Source organism: Cololabis saira, chromosome 19 (genome assembly GCF_033807715.1).
Source record: "Cololabis saira isolate AMF1-May2022 chromosome 19, fColSai1.1, whole genome shotgun sequence".
NCBI classification, from domain to species: domain Eukaryota; kingdom Metazoa; phylum Chordata; class Actinopteri; order Beloniformes; family Belonidae; genus Cololabis; species Cololabis saira.
The window spans coordinates 16,758,516-16,776,493 of NC_084605.1; the positions used below are offsets into that span (position 1 = coordinate 16,758,516).

The 17,978-nt window shown below is 52.0% G+C and overlaps 1 protein-coding gene across 1 annotated transcript in view; it reads right to left on the minus strand.

Moving 5' to 3' along the window:
* Positions 1 to 4,430: 4,430 nt before the first annotated feature.
* Positions 4,431 to 17,978, minus strand: part of srcap (Snf2-related CREBBP activator protein) — a 53,566-nt gene continuing 40,018 nt past the window's right edge. The window contains exons 27-33 of the mRNA XM_061708111.1: positions 17,420 to 17,589; positions 17,151 to 17,347; positions 15,927 to 16,041; positions 14,930 to 15,055; positions 14,428 to 14,604; positions 14,187 to 14,270; positions 4,431 to 10,194 (exon numbers count right to left, since the gene is read on the minus strand). Coding sequence (XP_061564095.1) covers positions 5,329 to 10,194; positions 14,187 to 14,270; positions 14,428 to 14,604; positions 14,930 to 15,055; positions 15,927 to 16,041; positions 17,151 to 17,347; positions 17,420 to 17,589 — 5,735 coding nt within the window. The 3' untranslated portion in view covers positions 4,431 to 5,328. The remainder of the gene's footprint in view (positions 10,195 to 14,186; positions 14,271 to 14,427; positions 14,605 to 14,929; positions 15,056 to 15,926; positions 16,042 to 17,150; positions 17,348 to 17,419; positions 17,590 to 17,978) is intronic.

The following is a 17,978-nucleotide window of genomic DNA, read 5'->3' on the forward strand; positions in this document are numbered from 1 at the left end:
CTTCTCATTTCAACTAACTGGATCAGCCGTTCCTCATCCATGTTTCCTACAGCGCTTTCAACCGGCTTTCAATGCGAGCGGCAGGAAGAGAATAGAAGAACATTTAAATATCACAATATCAAGCTTGTTTTCTGTTTAGAAAGTACAAACGTAGAAAGATTAGAAGTAATCACCCATCTTATACTGGTCTCTTTACTCTTTTAGGAGTTATTTGTAGCGGGTAGTGCGGTGAATAAAGGCTGATTTATGGTTCCGCGTAAAATCGACGGCGTAGGTTACGCAGCAACGCGCACAGTTCGGTGCACGTACCCTACGCCGTAGGGTCTGCGTTGGTGTAACGCGGAACCATAAATCAGCCTTTTAAAAAGAGAGTTTCAGCTGTCAATCAAAAGAACGTGGGAGTTAGAATGACCTCATATTGTGATTAGTATTCTGGCAGTGACAGGGGAGGGATTAGTTTGGTCGGTAGTTTGTTTTTGTTATTGTTCTATTTCTTTTCATACTGTTTAATTGTTTTTTATATTTTGTACACTGGTGTATGCTATGATCAACATGCCCATGCCTACTCAAAATCTAACATTCAGCATTTCACCTTTGTTACTTTGTTAAAATTTCAATAAAAAGATCTTGAATTAAAAAAAAAAAAAAAAGAACGTGGGGGCCCATAACGCGTTCAGTGTGGACAGAGCGTCCGATGCCACGCAGTGCGACGCGATAGTCGGACGCTCGCGTGCAGTTAGGACAGGCTGTAAGGGAGCGTCCAGCCACCCTGCGGAGGAAACTCATCTCGGCCGCTTGTATCCGCGATCTTATCCTTTCGATCATTACCCAAAGTTCATGACTATAGGTGAGGGTAGGTGCGTAGATTGACCGGTCAATCGAGAGCTTCGCCTTTCGACTCAGCTCCTTCACCACGACGGTCCGGTACACCGACCGCATAACAGCGGACGCTGCACCGATCCGTCGTTCCCTCACTCGTGAACAAGACCCTGAGATACTTGAACTCCTCCACCTGAGGCAGGACTTCTCCACCCACCCAGAGAAGGCACACCACCCTTTCCCGGTGGAGAACCATGGCCTCGGTTTTGGAGGTGCTGATTCTCATCCCTGCTGCGGTTGCACTCGGCCTAAAACCGCCCCAGCACATGCTGAAGGTCCCGGTCCGATGAAGCCAACAGGACAACATCCGCAAAAAGCAGAGACGACATCCTGTGGTTCCCAAACCGGATCCCCTCCGGCCCCTGGCTGCGCCTAGAAATCCTGTCCATAAAAATTATGAACAGGACCGGTGACAAAGGGCAGCCCTGCCGGAGTCCAACATGCACCAGGAACAAGTCTGATCTACTGCCGGCAATGCGAACCAAACTCCTGCTCCGATCATATAGAGACCGGACAGCCCTTAGTAGAGGGCCCCGGACTCCATACTCACTCAGCACCCCCCACAGAATGGCACGAGGGACACGGTCAAATGCCTTCTCCAGATCCACAAAACACATGTAGACTGGTTGGGCAAATTCCCATGAACCCTCGAGCATCCTGCGGAGGGTGTAGAGCTGGTCCAGTGTTCCACGACCGGGACGAAAACCGCATTGTTCCTCCTGAATCCGAGGTTCAACTATCGGCCCTATTCTCCTCTCCAGTACCCTGGCGTAGACTTTCCCGGGAGGCTGAGAAGTGTGATCCCCCTATAGTTGGAACACACTCTCCGGTCCCCCTTTTTAAACAGAGGGACCACCACCCCGGTTTGCCACTCCAACGGTACTGTCCCCTTCCTCCGTGCGATGTCGCAGAGGCGTGTCAACCAAGACAGCCCTATGACATCCAGAGACTTGAGGTACCCAGGGCGAATCTCATCCACCCTCGGTGCCCTGCCACTGAGGAGCTTATGAACCACCTCAGTAGGGATGGGAATTGATAAAAAATTTTCGATTCCGATTCCATTTTCGATTCTGCTTAACGATTCAATTCTTTATCGATTCTCATTTGGAAAAAAGGAGAAGAAACAATTTTAGTATCAACTTTGTTTTAATAAAAAACTGTTTTTGTAAAAAACTGTTTTTGTTTCAATTTCTTTGTTTCTCTGATCTTTTTTGTTCAAAGATATAAAACTTTTATATCTTTGAACAAAAAAAATATAAGTGAGGTCTTAAGATGCCCCCAGCCTTGGGCTCCTCAATGGTGCCAGGGGGTCCCCACAAAATGATTTGTAATATACAGTAAAATATGTATTTAATATAAAATAATAAATATTCTTCTGTAGAAATAAACTAAAAACAACAAATTATTTTGTAGCAATTACACAAGAATGTCCAGTAACATGTTCAACACCACAAACTTAGTCACTGATGGTAACATTCATCTATTCTGGCCTGATACTCTTCCCTGTCTTGATGAAAGGAGCATCTAGCGGTGACTGCTCTTTAACTTCTCCATAGATGAGCTGACGAGCTGCAGCTGTGTCAGGAGAGCTCCGCTGTCCGCCGGAGCGCCCGGCTCGTCCGCGTGGCACAGCTCTTCTAAAGCATGATTTATGGTTCCGCGTTAAATCGACGCAGAGCCTACGGCGTAGGGTACGCGGCGATGCGCGCCGCACGGTGCATGTAGCCGCGAACCCTACGCCGTAGGCTCTGCGTTGGTGTAACGCGGAACCATAAATCAGCCTTACCACACGCCGGCTCTAACAGTTTCCCCCCTTTGTTGAAATGTCCACATTGCAAGAATTGTCGCCCTGTTGTCATCCTTATTGGTAAAATGTAACCAAACTTTCGAGCGTTTATGCCGCTTTGTCCCCGTGTTTTCCTGCTGGGCGCGAATGCACACGTTGCGCAACGTGCTTGGTGACGTCATTCGCGCCCACTGGAATCGATAAGGGAATCGTTTGCGAAAAAAGCAAACGATTCCAAGGAATTGAAACACTGGGAACCGGTTCTCAACAAGAACCGGTTCTCAATTCCCATCCCTACACCTCAGTGACCTCGGTTTGGGTGATGGATGAGCACGGCCTAGGGTGTCCTGGTGCCACGTGCACTGATGGACACCCTTATGTTTGAACATGGTGTTCGTTATGGACAAACTGTGACTAGCACAGAAGTCCAACAACAAAGCACCACTCGGGTTCAGATCGGGGAGGCCGTTCCTCCCAATCACGCCTCTCCAGGTATCACTGTCATTGCCCACGTGAGCGTTGAAGTCCCCCAGTAGAACAATGGAGTCCCCAGTTGGAGCACTATCAAGTACTCCTCCCAGGGATCCCAAGAAGACCAGGTACTCCGCACTGCTGTTCGCACTGCCTGTAGGCGCAAACAACAGTGAGAGACCTTTTCCCGACCCGAAGGCGCAGGGAAACGACCCTCTCGTTCACCGGGGTGAACTCCAACACATGGCGACTGAGCTGGGGGGGCTCTAACCAAGCCCACATCAGCCCACCGCCTCTCACCCTGGGCAACTCCAGAGTAGTGGAGGGTCCAGCCCCTTTCAAGGAGCTGGGTTCCAGAGCCCAAGCTATGTGTGGAGGTGAGCCCGACTATCTCTAGCCAGTATCTCTCAACCTCCCGCACAAGCTCTGGCTCCTTCCCCCCCAGCGAGATGACATTCCATGTCCCCACTGAGAGGGTATTAGTCCAGGGATTGGGTCGTCGAGGCACCCCGCCACGACCGCTGCCCAGTCCACATAGCACCAGCTTATCACAGTCCTTCCTGCGGGTGGTGGGCCTACGGGAAGGCGGGCCCACGTCGCCGTTTGGGGCTGAGTCCGGCCGGGTCCCACGGGCAAAGACCAGGTGCTCGTCTTCGAGCCCCAACCCCAGGGCTGGCTCCAGGGAGGGGCCCCGGTGACGCCGATCCGGGCGACGTGACGGTCCAAATATTGTTTATTCACCATTTATCCCAGAAAAATAAAATACAACAGTGAAAAAGGCAAGTACTTTTTGGTCTTTTTATTCAACTGTAATTGTCTTAATTTTCAAGTAAAACAAGGTGGAATTACAAGGGATCAAAGGAATGCAAAATAAAAGAAAAAAAAAGTATAAAGTAAGACCATCACCAGGAACTCGCCCTCCCCACCAAATATCCCATTTACTCAAATGAAATTGACAATTACAGTAATCTGGAACTGTCCCAGTTTATTCCCATGTGTTTAACATGAACCAAGAGCAACGAAGTGATGGTGACGAGAAGGAAAACGCTTCCGTGACTTATTTCATGTTTCAGGTTGGATATTGTTTGTTTGGCTTTAGTTTTCTTTAACAACAAGAAGCTCGACACCTTTGCTTCAGGTGTTTCACAAGGCAATTAGAGGCTGAAAACCATTTGGCCAAAGAGGCACTCTTATTTTACCAACATTTACCTGACCTTTCAAAATAAATGCATGTCAAGAGTGGGCTGCAGCGTTTCACTGCCTGGGGTGGGGGGGGCAGGGGGAGGACTGGGTGGGTCTGGGGGAGGACTGGGGGAGGGGGCTGCAGCGTTTCACTGCCTGGGGGGGGGGCTTGTGGGGGCTGTGGGGAGATGGGTCTGTGGACTAGAGCAGAAGATGGAACATTTTGGAGACAATTTGATAGTTCAATAAATACGTTTTCAAACTGGAGAGATACGCTGCGAGTTACCGGGAACCAATTTATTTGATGTACAAACGTGTCACTACACCACAACGCACTCAGAAGCAGAGGGACTTTAATGTCTTTTTGAATGTGCAAATGAGAAATCCAAGGCTGGCTGGACTGAAATGAACAGAGATGACGTGAAAAAAGGGCCCCAAGCAACGACGAGCTTCAGCACTGTGCAACCACATGGACAGACCTGCTCTCTTCCCAATACTCTGGAAGAAATAATAAAATATGCATAACTTATCCACTGACTACAAAGATACAATAGTCAGGACAGCTCATGACGTTCTCCAAACCAAACTTTCTAAAACGTCCAACGTACGATACAGCTGGCCACTCACAAAGGTCCGGCGCCACATGCACCAGCTCCAGTTGTGGGGTTCAGCCTCAAAGTCCCAGTCCCATGTTTACAGTACAGATCTGAACTACCTCTTGAACCTTTGTCCCCCCTCACGTCCCCTTGGTGACGTGGTGCTGCACCCCCCATCGCTCCCCGACGCCACAGCGGCCATGGTCCTAGTTCTGTGTAGTGTCAGTTCAGCATCCCTGAGCCCTCCTCCGACGGGGAGAGCCTCTTGGTGGGAGGAGGGGGGGGCCCAAGAGGCAGGGGGGGCCCTGGCTTATGCAGCACTCCCTCCCCAGGCTCCCAGAGTGCAGACGAAGCAGCAACCACGCCGTCATGCTCCGCCGCGCTCTGCTTCCTTTAGTCCTGTCGGTGCTCCGGTCATGTCTTGTTGTTGCGTTGCTGGCTTGCCGAGGAGCGAGTGCTAGCGGCCGGGGAGCGCGCCTGCACCGCGGCGAGCGCCGCGACGCTCCGTAGCACCCGGTCCGGCGTGCCCTCCGCGCCCGAGCTGCTGGCCAGCTCCTGGGAGAGCCTGCTGGAGCCCCTGCTGTCCCTGCGCCTGCTCTGCGCCCCGCCCGTGTCCCCGCCCTTCCCCCGGTCCGAGGAACGCCCCCGCTCCTGCTCGCTGCCGGAGGAGGCGGCGCGGGTGTTGCGGGAGCTGAGGCTGTGCGTCTGTTGGCTGCTGTTGCTGCTGCTGCGGCTCCTGCTGCTGCGTCCGCCGCCCTCGCCGTCACCCTCGCCATCACTGCTCATGCTGCTGCAGGCGCTGCGCCCCCCTGACGACGAGCGCGCCCCCGCGTCAGCGTTCCTGCTGCTCTCCTTCTCTGCTCGGGACCTCTTGTACTCCACATCCAGCGGTGGGACCATGGCGCCGGGGCAGCGCCTGGTGGAGCGCGCCGCCGCACGGCTGCTATGGCTGGCTATCAGCGGCCTGCTGTTGTTGGTGAGGGGAACAGAGTTGTGGGGAGAGTCTGCGGCACCTCGAGCCTTGAGGCTGCGGTCCGACGGAGTGGAGCTGGCGGCGGCTCTGGCGCCCGGCTCTTTGCGCAGCGTGTGTCCCGGGGTGTCCACCCGACCTTTCATGGCCAGCAGCTTGGCGGCGGCATTCAGGGCCGAGCACCTCTTCCCCAGGACCTGCGGCGGAGGGGGGGGTTGAGACGCTGCACTCTTTCTGGTGGTCCTAGCGGACGACGTGTCACTGCCCGACTCGCCCCCCGTGGAGGTGTTGTTGGATGCGTTGGGCCCCCCCCCTGCCCGCTCCTCCTCCTGGTCCTGCAGCCGGCGCTGGGCGGAGCGGGTCAGCCGCTGCCTGCTCTGGCTGCTGTCCGAGTCGGAGGAAGAGGAGTGGGAGCACCTCCTCCGGGGGGTGCTGGTCTCCTCCTGCGCCTCCTCCCTCTCCTGGGTGACGTCTACCCGCCTCCTCTTGGTGGGATGTCTGTTCTCGTACGTCCTCTTGTGATGGGCGTGGCGCGTCAGGGTGGATGACGAGCCCTCCGATGACGGGGACGAGGAGCGCGTCGACTCCTGACTGCTCTGGCGACTCAGAGGCCTTTTCTGATTGGGCTGTTTGCCATCTTTGGCATGTTCCTCCTCAGCAGGAGCTGCAGGTGTCACCTGCTCTCCTCCGTCCTGTCCACAGTCCAGGTCCTCTGTCTCAGAGCTCTTCTCCAGCTTTAGTCTTTTGGCCTGCGACTTACAAACGTCCTGCTCTGCGTCTCCAGCCTGGCTGCTCTCCGCCGCAGCTACGTCCGTCTCTGTGTCCCACTTTCCTCTGGACTCAGACTCAGCTGAATCAGTGCAGGGGGCCGTCTCCGGGGACGCCTGCCCCGACGCCCCCGCAGGAGCCTCTGCTGGAGCCTCTGCTTGAGCCCCCGCAGGAGCCTCTGCTGGAACCCCCAAAGGAGCCCCCGCAGGAGCCTCTGCTGGAGCCCCCGCAGGAACCTCCGCTGGAACCCCCGCAGGAACCTCCGCAGGAGCCCCCGCAGGAACCTCCGCAGGAGCCCCCGCAGGAGCCTCCGCAGGAGCCCCCGCAGGAACCTCCGCTGGAACCCCCGCAGGAGCCTCCGCTGGAACCCCCGCAGGAGCCTCCGCTGGAACCCCCGCAGGAGCCTCCGCTGGAACCCCCGCAGGAGCCTCCGCTGGAACCCCCGCAGGAGCCTCCGCTGGAACCCCCGCAGGAGCCTCCGCTGGAACCCCCGCAGGAGCCTCCGTTGGAACCCCCGCAGGAGCCTCCGCTAGAACCTCCGCTGGAGCACCCCCACATGCTGGGGTTTCTTGATCAGGAGCAACGTCTGCAGTACCATGTGAGCTGGAAGTCGGAGGAGAGCAGCCCGTCGGGGGAGCACCGCCCGTAGTAGGAGTGGATTCTGCAGTTGTTGCTACAGCAGCAGAGCCGGTTGTCGTGGCGACCACTTGGGCGGTTGCGGTGTCCCCTGGAGGTGGTTTGTCAGTGGTTGGTGTTACAGGAGGTCCTGCAGCAGGGATGGAAACTGGTCCTGCTGGAGTCTCGACGGGCTTTTCTCCAGTCCTGGCAGTAACGCTGACAACGGCTGCACCGCCTCCTTTGACCCCCCCTGTTGTGGATGACCAGGTCAACGGGACTGCGGTTGCCTCAGCAGGAGTAACGCTGGCACATGATGTAGCTGAGGGGGGGGTGCACGGCTGACTGGGTGAAGCGGCAGGTGTGTTGGAGCATCTTGCAGGAGCCTGTGCAGCCATTTCTGTGGTGGGCGTGAAGCTGGAGACAGGCTTCATGGGGATTGTGGTCCTTGGCGTTGCTGGGATGGCGGTATTTTCAGACGGCGTGATTGTTGTTAGCGGTGGTGCAGAGGTCTCCCCAGACACGGCTGGGCATGCCGTTGGAACTGGAGCCGCGGTGCTGGAAGGGCCAGCTGGGGTTGTTTCCGTCCAGGTGGCAGCTGCCCTCGGTGTGGAAGAAGCATCATGAACAGCTTGCGGGATGGACGTTGCAGACGATGCTGAGGACACAGTCGAGTCTCCGGCAGCCGCGGTTTTGGGTGCTGTGAGGGATTCCTCTGCAGCAGCTGAACTCACTGATGTTGATGCTGCTGCGGTCAATGTTGTTGTGGGAGGCTCTGCTGCTGGATCTCCGACCGCCATGGCAGAGGACACAGTGAGCGGAGGGCTGGCAGCTGGGCCTGCGGCTGGGGTGGCAGCTGGCGGGGCAGCTGGGGTGGCAGCTAGGGTGGCAGCTGGCGGGGCAGCTGGGGTGGTAGCTGGGGTGGCAGCTGGGGTGGTAGCTGGGATGGCAGCCGGTGTGGTAGCTGGCGGGGCAGCCGGCGAGGCAGCCGGCGGGGCAGCCGGCGGGGCAGCCGGCGGGGCAGCCGGCGGGGCAGCCGGCGGGGCAGCCGGTGTGGTAGCTGGGATGGCAGCCGGCGGGGCAGCCGGCGGGGCAGCCGGCGGGGCAGCCGGCGGGGCAGCCGGCGGGGCAGCTGGCGGGGCAGCTGGGGTGGCCTCTGTCGTGGTTCTGGCAGGGTCTGGTTCTGCTGATGGTACGGGGGTGGGAGGAGGAGACCGGTCCAGCTCTGGGGAAACCCCGGTTGTTGGCTCCACTGATGGAGGAGTGGATGAGCTGGTGTTGACAGGGGGGGGTGGAGCCGTGGCAGTGACAGGGGCACTCGCACTTGTGGACAGTGAGACATGTGGAGGACATGAGGCATGTGCACCTGTGATAGGAGCTGAAGCAACCACATGGGTGGGTGTGGGTGCAGACACAGGCAGGGGGGAGGCCACCACGGGCACAGGTGCAGCAGACGTGGTCACCTCGACGGTCTGGGCTGGAGGGGAGGCAGCAGCACAGACCCTGCCTACCGTCTCCCCCCCTCTAGCAGAGGTGTGACCCGGGGCGGTGGGGGCTGTTGCATCTTTACGGGGACGGCCCCTTTTGCGTTTGGGGGACGGTGGGGGGTGTCCGTCCCCACATGTTGGGACGGGATGTGGGGGAGGAGCCACTCGGACCTCAGGCTGAGGATTTGCAGGGGGGTTCTTAGGGGGCCGGCCCCTTTTTCTTTTTACAGGGGTCACAAGTGCATTTACAGCGGACTCGGCGGCCGGTGCAGCAGGCGCGGCTGGTGCGGCCGGTGCAGCAGGCGTGTCTTTGCCTGGGGGGTTGTCTGTCTTCTTGGGTTGGTTCCCGCCCCTGCCCCTGCCCACATGCTGCTGCTCTCCCAGCTGGGCAGCCATGCGAGATTCAGTCTCCAACCGGCGGCGCACAGGAAGGTTCCTCAACACCGGCATGTCAGGAGACAGGTGGGGGGGGGAATACGGAGGGTAACTGCGGACGGGCTGCGGCTGCACTGATGGGCCCGGGTCTTGTTCCTGTGGGGATTTGCAGACACTGGCTTTGGTCTTGTCATCAGGACTCTGGGATGCGTTGTCCTTGACGGACTCGTCCACCAGCCCAGCTGCGTCCTCCTCTGCAGGCACCTCTTCCAAGGAGCCCCCGCCCCCAGTGCCACTCCCCCGACGCCGCCTCCGGCGGGGCTCCTTCTCCTCCACCACTGTCACCAGCCTCCCTGGCAGCTTCCGCAGGACTTTGGCTGATGGGGAGTCGTCCGACAGACCCCGCAGCACCTCCCCGTCTGCGGACTGGCGTTTCCGCGGGGATTTGGAGCTGGTGGAGGGAGGAGACATGGCACAGTGGTCTTTACTGTCCTCGTCCTTCGTCAGAACGTCTGCTGCACAGCTCGAGTCCAGCGGAGACGCAGACATCGTTCTCTCACCCCCCCCCTCTTTTGAGGTTTTACTGTCCGTCTCTGCGGGACACGGGGGTTTCCCCCCGGAGGGAGGGCTGGTCGTGGATGAAGGCACTGGGCTGGGATGGGAGCGGTTTGATTGAGTCCGGCCTTTCATGGTCGGGTGATCTTTTGGAGACTTGGAGGAATCTTGAAGCCTTGCTGACGGCGAGGTTTTGTGCTGGTCGGTGCGTGACTGGCTAGCAGGAACAGGAGCTCGCCCCCTCAGACCAGCCCGGAGTTTCTCGGGGGGTTCTCCAGGGGCCAGGGGCTCAGGCTCGGTTTCGGGCGATGCTCCACGAAGCCTGCCACTGGTCCGTGTGGAGGTGACAGTTCTGTCCTTGGGTTTACGCCCACGGCGGGCAGGAGTTGGCTGAGCTGGTTCAGAGGAGGATGGTGTTACCAAAAAGTCATCATCATCAGATGTATGGTGGAGCATGAGGCCCTCCTCCTTGGCCTGGTCCAGGCCTTTCCTGGCAGCCTCCACCTGCTCCTTAAAAACATAGAAAAGGAACAGATTCAGCATTTAATGTGCTGTAGGTTTCCCTCTACAAAATATACCATCATCATCAGGTTCAGGTGAAAAGTACCTCCTCAGCACACCATAGACAGTCCATTTGAAGGTTTTACACATCAAAGCAGAAAAGATCAGGGGCCTCATTTAAAATGGAGTGCGTAGGATTCATACTAAAAGTGCACGTACACCCAAAAGCCGAAAAGGGCGGGCGCAAAAAAAAAATCTGGATCTATAAAACCATGTGCACGCACACCTGCACGCAATGTTCGCTTTATAAATTACAGTCCAGCTGGAAGGTTGCGCAGCTGAAACCGCCTCATATCCCGCCCTCTACAAGCCCACTTTTTACCTTAAAAGGGCAATGCAAAGTAGTATTTGCATATGAATGAGCCTGCTGAGCATGCGCAGTGGCTTCCTGCAGCCTGTTTGGCGTCAGAATGAATGAGACGCATGATGAGACGTGTCGAGCCACCGTGCCACTACATTTCACGGAGACTGAGATCGAAATTTTGAGGATGAGGTGGAGGACAGGAAAACGACATTATTTGGTGGTCACAGTAAAAGTATAAATAGTATATAAATAGTATAAAATAAAGCGAGTGAAAATAAAACGCTGTGAGGCGCAAGGGCGCAATTTCCACTGGGAACAGGGGGGACATGTCCCCCCCACTTTTCAAACTCATGTTTTTGTCCCCCCCCCCCCCCCTTTTTTTTTTTTACAGTTTAAGAACTAACGGTAGGCTCAGCCTGTAATCGCAAATCATCAAGACACTGTGCGAAGACGGGACAGTCCCGCTCCCCCTCCTCCCCTCAGTGCTGCTCAAGGCTGATTTATGGTTCTGCGTTAAATCGACGCAGAGCATACGGCGTAGGTTACGCGGCCCGCGCACCGTACAGGGCGCGTCGCCGCGTACCCTACGGCGTAACCCTACGGTGTAGGCTCTGCGTCAATTTAACGCGGAACCATTATTTAGGCATAATTAGGCTTAACTAGTGTGTGCATGTGTGACAGACGTGCATGGGACGATTGTGAAATACGGAATAAACTGTTTTTATATAAATTTTAATTCCCAATTACGTAACAATTCCGTATTTCAAGGGACGGGTGGCAAGCCCACTCACCGTGGCTGCAGCTGCAGCAGCAGCTGAGCGTCCTGACTGACGCTGTGCTTCAAACACAGAGGGACACGATCAGCGCTATTATATTATAGGTCTGATATATGTTGTGATATGTGATGACATTATTAAGAGTATGACATGAATCTGGCTTCATTTCACCACCTCACAGCCTGCGTCGCCAGTTCCCCATGTCTTAAGTAAGTTCCTACGGGAGGGTCGGGGTTGCCGTAGGGATACGCAGATTTTTCGGTTAGTTTTTTCTTTTTAGATCCCAGCCTTTGCGTAGAAGGTGGCTTGCGCATCTTTCAGGCCCTTTTTGTGCGCAAGCAAGCTTTATAGATGAGGCCCCAGATCTTTGCCCAACTTCAATCAATGATTCAGGAGTTGTGATCCATTTCCTCTTGACTTTATTAGTGGAAGTGTCTGGCCTTGAACCGAAGCAGTGTTTGGACCAACGTTCTGAGACGGAGCGTTATTGCTGCTAAAGGGCACTTCATTTTGGTTTACTTTCTTAAATGTCAAATACAGCGTGAAGTTCTTTAGAGATGTTTCTTCCTATTTAAAACACCAGGTGATCATTTTGTTGTCATCTAAAACGACTGACGAGTTTTTTCTTTTGTCGTGACGTTATAAGATACTGTAATGTGATTAAAAAGTTTAGGCTCCAAAAGACGTCTAGTAAACAAATTGGAGGCACAGAAAGTGATATTTTTAAAATCACGCTTCAAAAATGGGCAGATTTAATTTGCACTTTAAAAAATAGGAAATCTGTGAGGATTGCACGTTCTGCAGATTCCACATTCATTTTTCATAAATCATTTTAGATCTTACAAACCTATAATCTTAAAGATGTTGGGCCATAGTCCTATGTAAACATGGGAAGCCTTAATTTGAACTTTAAGGCCCAGCTCTGAGGCCTAACTCTGAGACCAGCCTTGATTTCTTACAGCTGACCGCATGGTTGAGAACAAAAGAACCTCCATAATGACTCAAAGTCCAAGCAGGATTCGCATTTACGGCCCCTTCAGTGATAAGGAATAGCACTCTCATTGGGCATGGGCCCAGCTATAAAGAGCAGGCTCTTTCCACTCTTTCTGTCTCTTTCTTTTTCTCTTTTCCCTCCAGGTCTCTTCTACCTCGGACCTGTCCACGGCCCCATGGAGTTCTCTGTGAGCCATGAAGAAGGCCACAACTCCTATTTTAGCATGAAGAGCTACTAGCTACGGGCCGGCCTCCTCCATGATCGTGACCGAAGAAGCGTCTGTCTGGAGCGCTGCAGCGAGTGCCCCACGAATGTTCAGAGCCCCAGATGAGCCGAACCAGGGACCCTGCATGCCTCAACGTGAACGCCTTCGGACCGACCTGGAGCTGAAGGAGGCCCAGCTGCTGTGCTTGTGCATTCCCCTCATCCACACTGAGATGAGGAGAGCAGGAGAGAGAGAGCCGCTCTTTATCAGGATCACCTGTGGAGCGTAACCATCCAGCTGTTTTGTGTCTGGGCAGAAGCCGGACCGCTGATCTCGTCACAACTGTGTTTATTAGTTTAAGTGTGTTTGTTTATTTTATTGTTTTTCTACTGTTTCATCCACGTTGCTGGATCTTGATGACATGTTCCTCCACAACAGAAAACAAAGCCCTTCCTCATTTCCCAGTTGAATGACCAGAGCGCACGTGTGAAATCAGTTTCACACTGGTGCGTCTCTGTGTTGGAAACATCAGGAGAACTTGGTTTTCCATTAGTGAGAAATGATTCTAGTGTCTTGGGTCACACTCATTCACACACATATATAATCTGAAGTTAATGTTTAGTTAGTTGTTGTTTGTGTAGTTTAGGCATCAGAATTTATCCTAAGTGTTGTTTTATCATCTTTTAACACTTGTGTAAATAAATTATGATTAATTAATTTGAATGAGAGAAGTTGTTTGTGCTTATTTTACACATATATTTGTCACAACTGCTGGTTGCAAAGGTCTGTGCTCGGAATCCTTCACTATTATTCTGAAGAATAACTTACCTTGAGACTGATTTTGCTGTTTAGTTATTCTTTTCCTGATAAGTCAGGTGGTACCCCGTTTTTTTTAAATTCATTTTGATAAATAATCTACTTTATTAATTATTCATAATTGTCGAAGGACAACTATTAATAACTCTTTGATAACTGAACCAGCACCCCCTCTGTGGCACAACAAAGAATATGGCTCTTGGGATGTTTAAATGTACTTCATTGTATTACTATGTATTTAATTAACCCCCCTGCTTGTCCGGGGTCGCGGGGGCAGCAGTCTGAGCACAGATGCCCAGACTTCCCTCACCAGTCCGAGGCATGCCAGGCCAGCGGAGATACAGTCTCCCAGCGTGTCCCAGGTCTCCTCCGGGTTTCCTCCCGGTGGGACATGCCTGGAACACATCTGCCCCCTGGAGGTGTCCAGGGGGCAGAGGCCCAAGCCGCCTCAGGTGACTCCTCTACCATTACATCTTTTTTATATTGAAATATTAAAAAGGAACCACTAGTCGGGTACTTTCCTTTGAGACAGCAGATCTAGGAGCTGCCTGGTTCTTAGGTAGTTACCGTTGGATGGAAGTGAGAACAGCCCCCATCAACACGAGACGCTGCTGAAACCTCAAAACACGTCACGTGCAGCTACCCAAATACACGAATAGCGTTTTATCTTAGCTGTCAGATACGACATGGGGCCTGTGGTGGCTGCCAACCCCAAATACACGTTTAGGAGTCCATCCAGACAGACACACTAGTTGCTTTCATTTGTGTTGCTTTTCTTTCTGCCACGAGAGCACCGAGCCGACAAGAACTTTAATATGAACCACTTAGGTGGAGGTAAGGCCTTACCTCCGCCTGCTTCAGCTCCTCCTTGCAGATGTCTTCTAGAGACGCTTCCAGGAAGTTCATGGCGTAACGTTCGATGGGAGTGAGCTGAAGGAGTAGATAAAGATGTTTGAAACACACCCACCGTTGATGCATAAAGAAGTTACAAGCAACAACGTGCAACAGGACAGTCTCAACACCACACATGCTCATTTCCATAACAGATACCCGAGCATCCTACAGATCAGAAGATGTTCCTATTTACCTGCTCCACCAGAGCGGCGATCTCCTGCTCGGCCTTGGAGAGCTCCTCCACCTCCTCCTGCTCCCCTCCGTCATCCAGCGGTATGTTCTCGTTGAACTCTGCCAGCTCAGCCACCTGCTCGGCTTTGGCCTGCGACGCCGCCACTATGTCCTCCTCGTCCTCAGCACGGCACAGCGCCTGAACGGGTTACCAGTAGTCAGGATTAGTGTATAATCAGCAGAAATTCAGGGGAAAAATGAACTACAGCAGTGATCTAAAAGGATAAACTAGTAGAGGCAGATTGAGTAGACGGATTATGGGTCGTTTTTTGATCAAATCGGCCACATGAGTCTGCAGGCAGCTCTGTGTTGTGTTGCCCTTCATTGACATGATCAATTTAGACCAATCCAATAAATGTTTACTGAGGTTAAACCCGTTCATGTCCTATTGGTTACTTTTAAATGTTGTATCAGCCCGACACATGGACGAAGGAGGAAATAAATGAATAAGAGATACAAGGAACCTGTTCCAGAATGGTGGTGCTCTGCTTGTTGCCACCTTCTTCTTCCTCCGACTGCGGCACCGACAGCTCCACCGCCACCTCCCTCTTCTCCCCTTCGTTGAAGTCAAACAGCTCGCGGATAGTTTGCTGAGGAACACAAAGAACCAGATACTGAGCGTTGGCATCGCCACACCTGCACATCCTGCCACACTGTCAGCCCCCAAAAACCAGTCTTAAAAGACAGAATTGAACTAAACTAAATCGATTCAAATAAAAGGGAGAATGAAATGCTGCTATGTTAGGAAATACTCACACACCAACCGATAAACCCGTTCAGGGCCTGCGTCACGCTGACGTCTGCAGGGGCTACATCTACGGTGCAACTTACAGCTGTTTAAGAAGCTATAAACAAGTTTTAAGACATCATCTTGCTGTGTTTTTGGGTGCCAAAGGATCACAAATATGGCTAAGGGCTCCAGATTAAACATCTATGGCACCAGTCTCAACTCCTCAACAGCTCTGGTTAAAGGTGCAAAAAGACTCGAAGCAATTGTCAGAAATGGTCATTGGACCTTACATCAGGCAAGTTAAAAAGCCTTTACGGTCAAGTGTACAACAACATCAGCTGGTTGTCGTGATCATCTAAACAGAAACTGGATCAGAAATAAGGGTGATGATTAAATCATCATTCCACCAAGTAACAGCGGATCTCTGGGGTGGTCTGCATTCATCAGGGTCCCGGTGATCAAGTACACTTACGTACTTACATCAATGGTGCCAGTTTTGTTTTCATCCATAACTTTCAAAATGAGTCAGCTCAGGGCTTCTAACTCTCCACCCAGCTCACGAGAGCAACCAAAATACATCACTGTTCACTTACAAGCAGAGGTTAATAATTCATCAAAACACGATAAGTAATGAACGAAAGAGAAGAGTCAAACAAACCGGTGGTTAGAAAGAAGGTTATAAAATGCTTGAACCAAGTTTATCTTACTGTAGTAAAAAAATAAAAAGGTACCTGTTTGAAGAAGGCCGTAGTAAAGTTTCCTCCTTCAATTGCCATATCTCCCAGCATCCTCTTCTGGTTGGCTTTCTTCAAAATATTTTCCTCCACTGTGCGTTCACTGATCAACCTGAAGAGGAGGAAGAAAACAACATTAAAAACACCTTCTTGAAATCAGATTTCAATGAGACATTTTTCAGGTTTTATTTGTTTGCAAAGGTTACATCCTTCGGCTGCAATGTTTTAAATGCAGTTAGAAAATGCCAACAGCTTACACAAGTTCATCCTGCGCTTATCTTGTACTTATACAGTACAAGTACTGTTTAGAGTCCACTTTTCTAAAAGCTCGACTCTCACAAATCTGTCATGCCTCGTCCTGCAATTTAACCCATATGTTCTACTCTTGCCCACTACTTTCTCAGTTTTGGTTGAATTATTTTTGACACCATGTCAAAAATACTTTCAGTGATTAAAAAAAATCTCCCCCCATGTTGTCAGGCTCCCAGAGGACCAGAGCCGGTTTACTTCAACTCAACTAGACATTTTAGCTTTTACTTCCTTACTGGCAAGACGCCACCTTCATCTCCATTGGAAGTCGACTAAGGCTCCCTCTAGTACTCAGTGGCTCAACGATACCATGTCTTTTCTGAAGCTGGAAAAGATCAGATATTCACTGAAAGGTAGCTCTAACGAATTTTATAATAAGTGGCTTCCCTTTCTTACATTCTTCCACTCTCTCCAGTCCCTGCCCCTGGATTGACGGACACCCCCCCTCCTTCTCTTCTCTCTCTTTCTTCTTCCTTTTTATTTATTTGTTTACTTTTTCTTAGTTTTTTTTTTTCCTTTTTATTCATCTATTTTTTAATGTATACTGTATAGCTTTAATACTTAATTATTACTTAAAATAATTTTCGGTTATTTATTTATCATTATTTTCGTTGAATTGTGTAATGTTTTGTCCTTAAATCAAGAAAAACATCCTAGGAAGTAGACTGTATATCTTTTTCTCATTCCATCGAGATGCACAGTATTTTTATGGTGTCAAAGACATATTGTACTATATATTGTAGATTACCATACAGAAATGATATGATACTCAATGTAAATGTGTAATTGATCCTGTTCTACTGTGCCTTACCCTCTAATAAAAATATATAAAAAAAAGAAGAAAAGAAAATGCCAACAGCCCAGTGAGCTGTTGAAACGCATTGATCAGACGTGAGGAGGAGCTCCGGTCACCTGTAGATGTGCACGTCCCGGGTCTGGCCGATGCGGTGGCAGCGGTCTTGGGCCTGGGCATCCATGGTGGGGTTCCAGTCGCTGTCGTAGAAGACGACTGTGTCGGCCCCGGTCAGATTCACCCCCACACCGCCGCTGCGAGTCGACAGGATGAAGCAGAAGATGCGGCGATCTGCATTGAAGCGCTCCATCAGGGACTACGGGAGGAGAAGAGGAGGTGAGGAGAGAAGAAGAGCTTCCCTTCATGCAGAAACAGCAGGAGTACCGACCTGTCTCATCTCCACCCGGGTGCTGCCGTCCAGGCGAAGGTAGATGTGGCCGTGATAGTTGAGGAACTGCTCCAGCACGTCCAACATGCGAGTCATCTGGGTGAATATCAGCACCCTGTGGCCTCCCGACTTCAGCTTTCGCAGCAAAGTGTGGAGAGTCTGAAGCTTACCTGCAAACACAGAGGGAAGGCAACACGTCAATTTGTTTGAACAAGCCCATTCAAAGTGCTTTACATTAAAACACACAGCAAGATGCAGAGGAAACATTTAAAACAGAATTAAATCAACTGAACAGACTAAATGAGAATAAGACGGATAAGTCCAGTGCAGTTTGGGGTATTAACGATTGCTTTGATAAGCAAAAGGTTTTCAAGCTTGATGCACAACAGCTGAGTTTCAGCAGACCTGCAGATTTCTGGGAGTTTGTTCCACATGTGAGAGGCATAAAAACTGCTCGCTGTCCTTGTTTCTAAGGCAGAAATGATTATTCATGCTTTGGTTTCTCCACGGCTGGATTACGGTAATTCTCTTTTCACCCGTCTGAACCAAAGATCCCTGA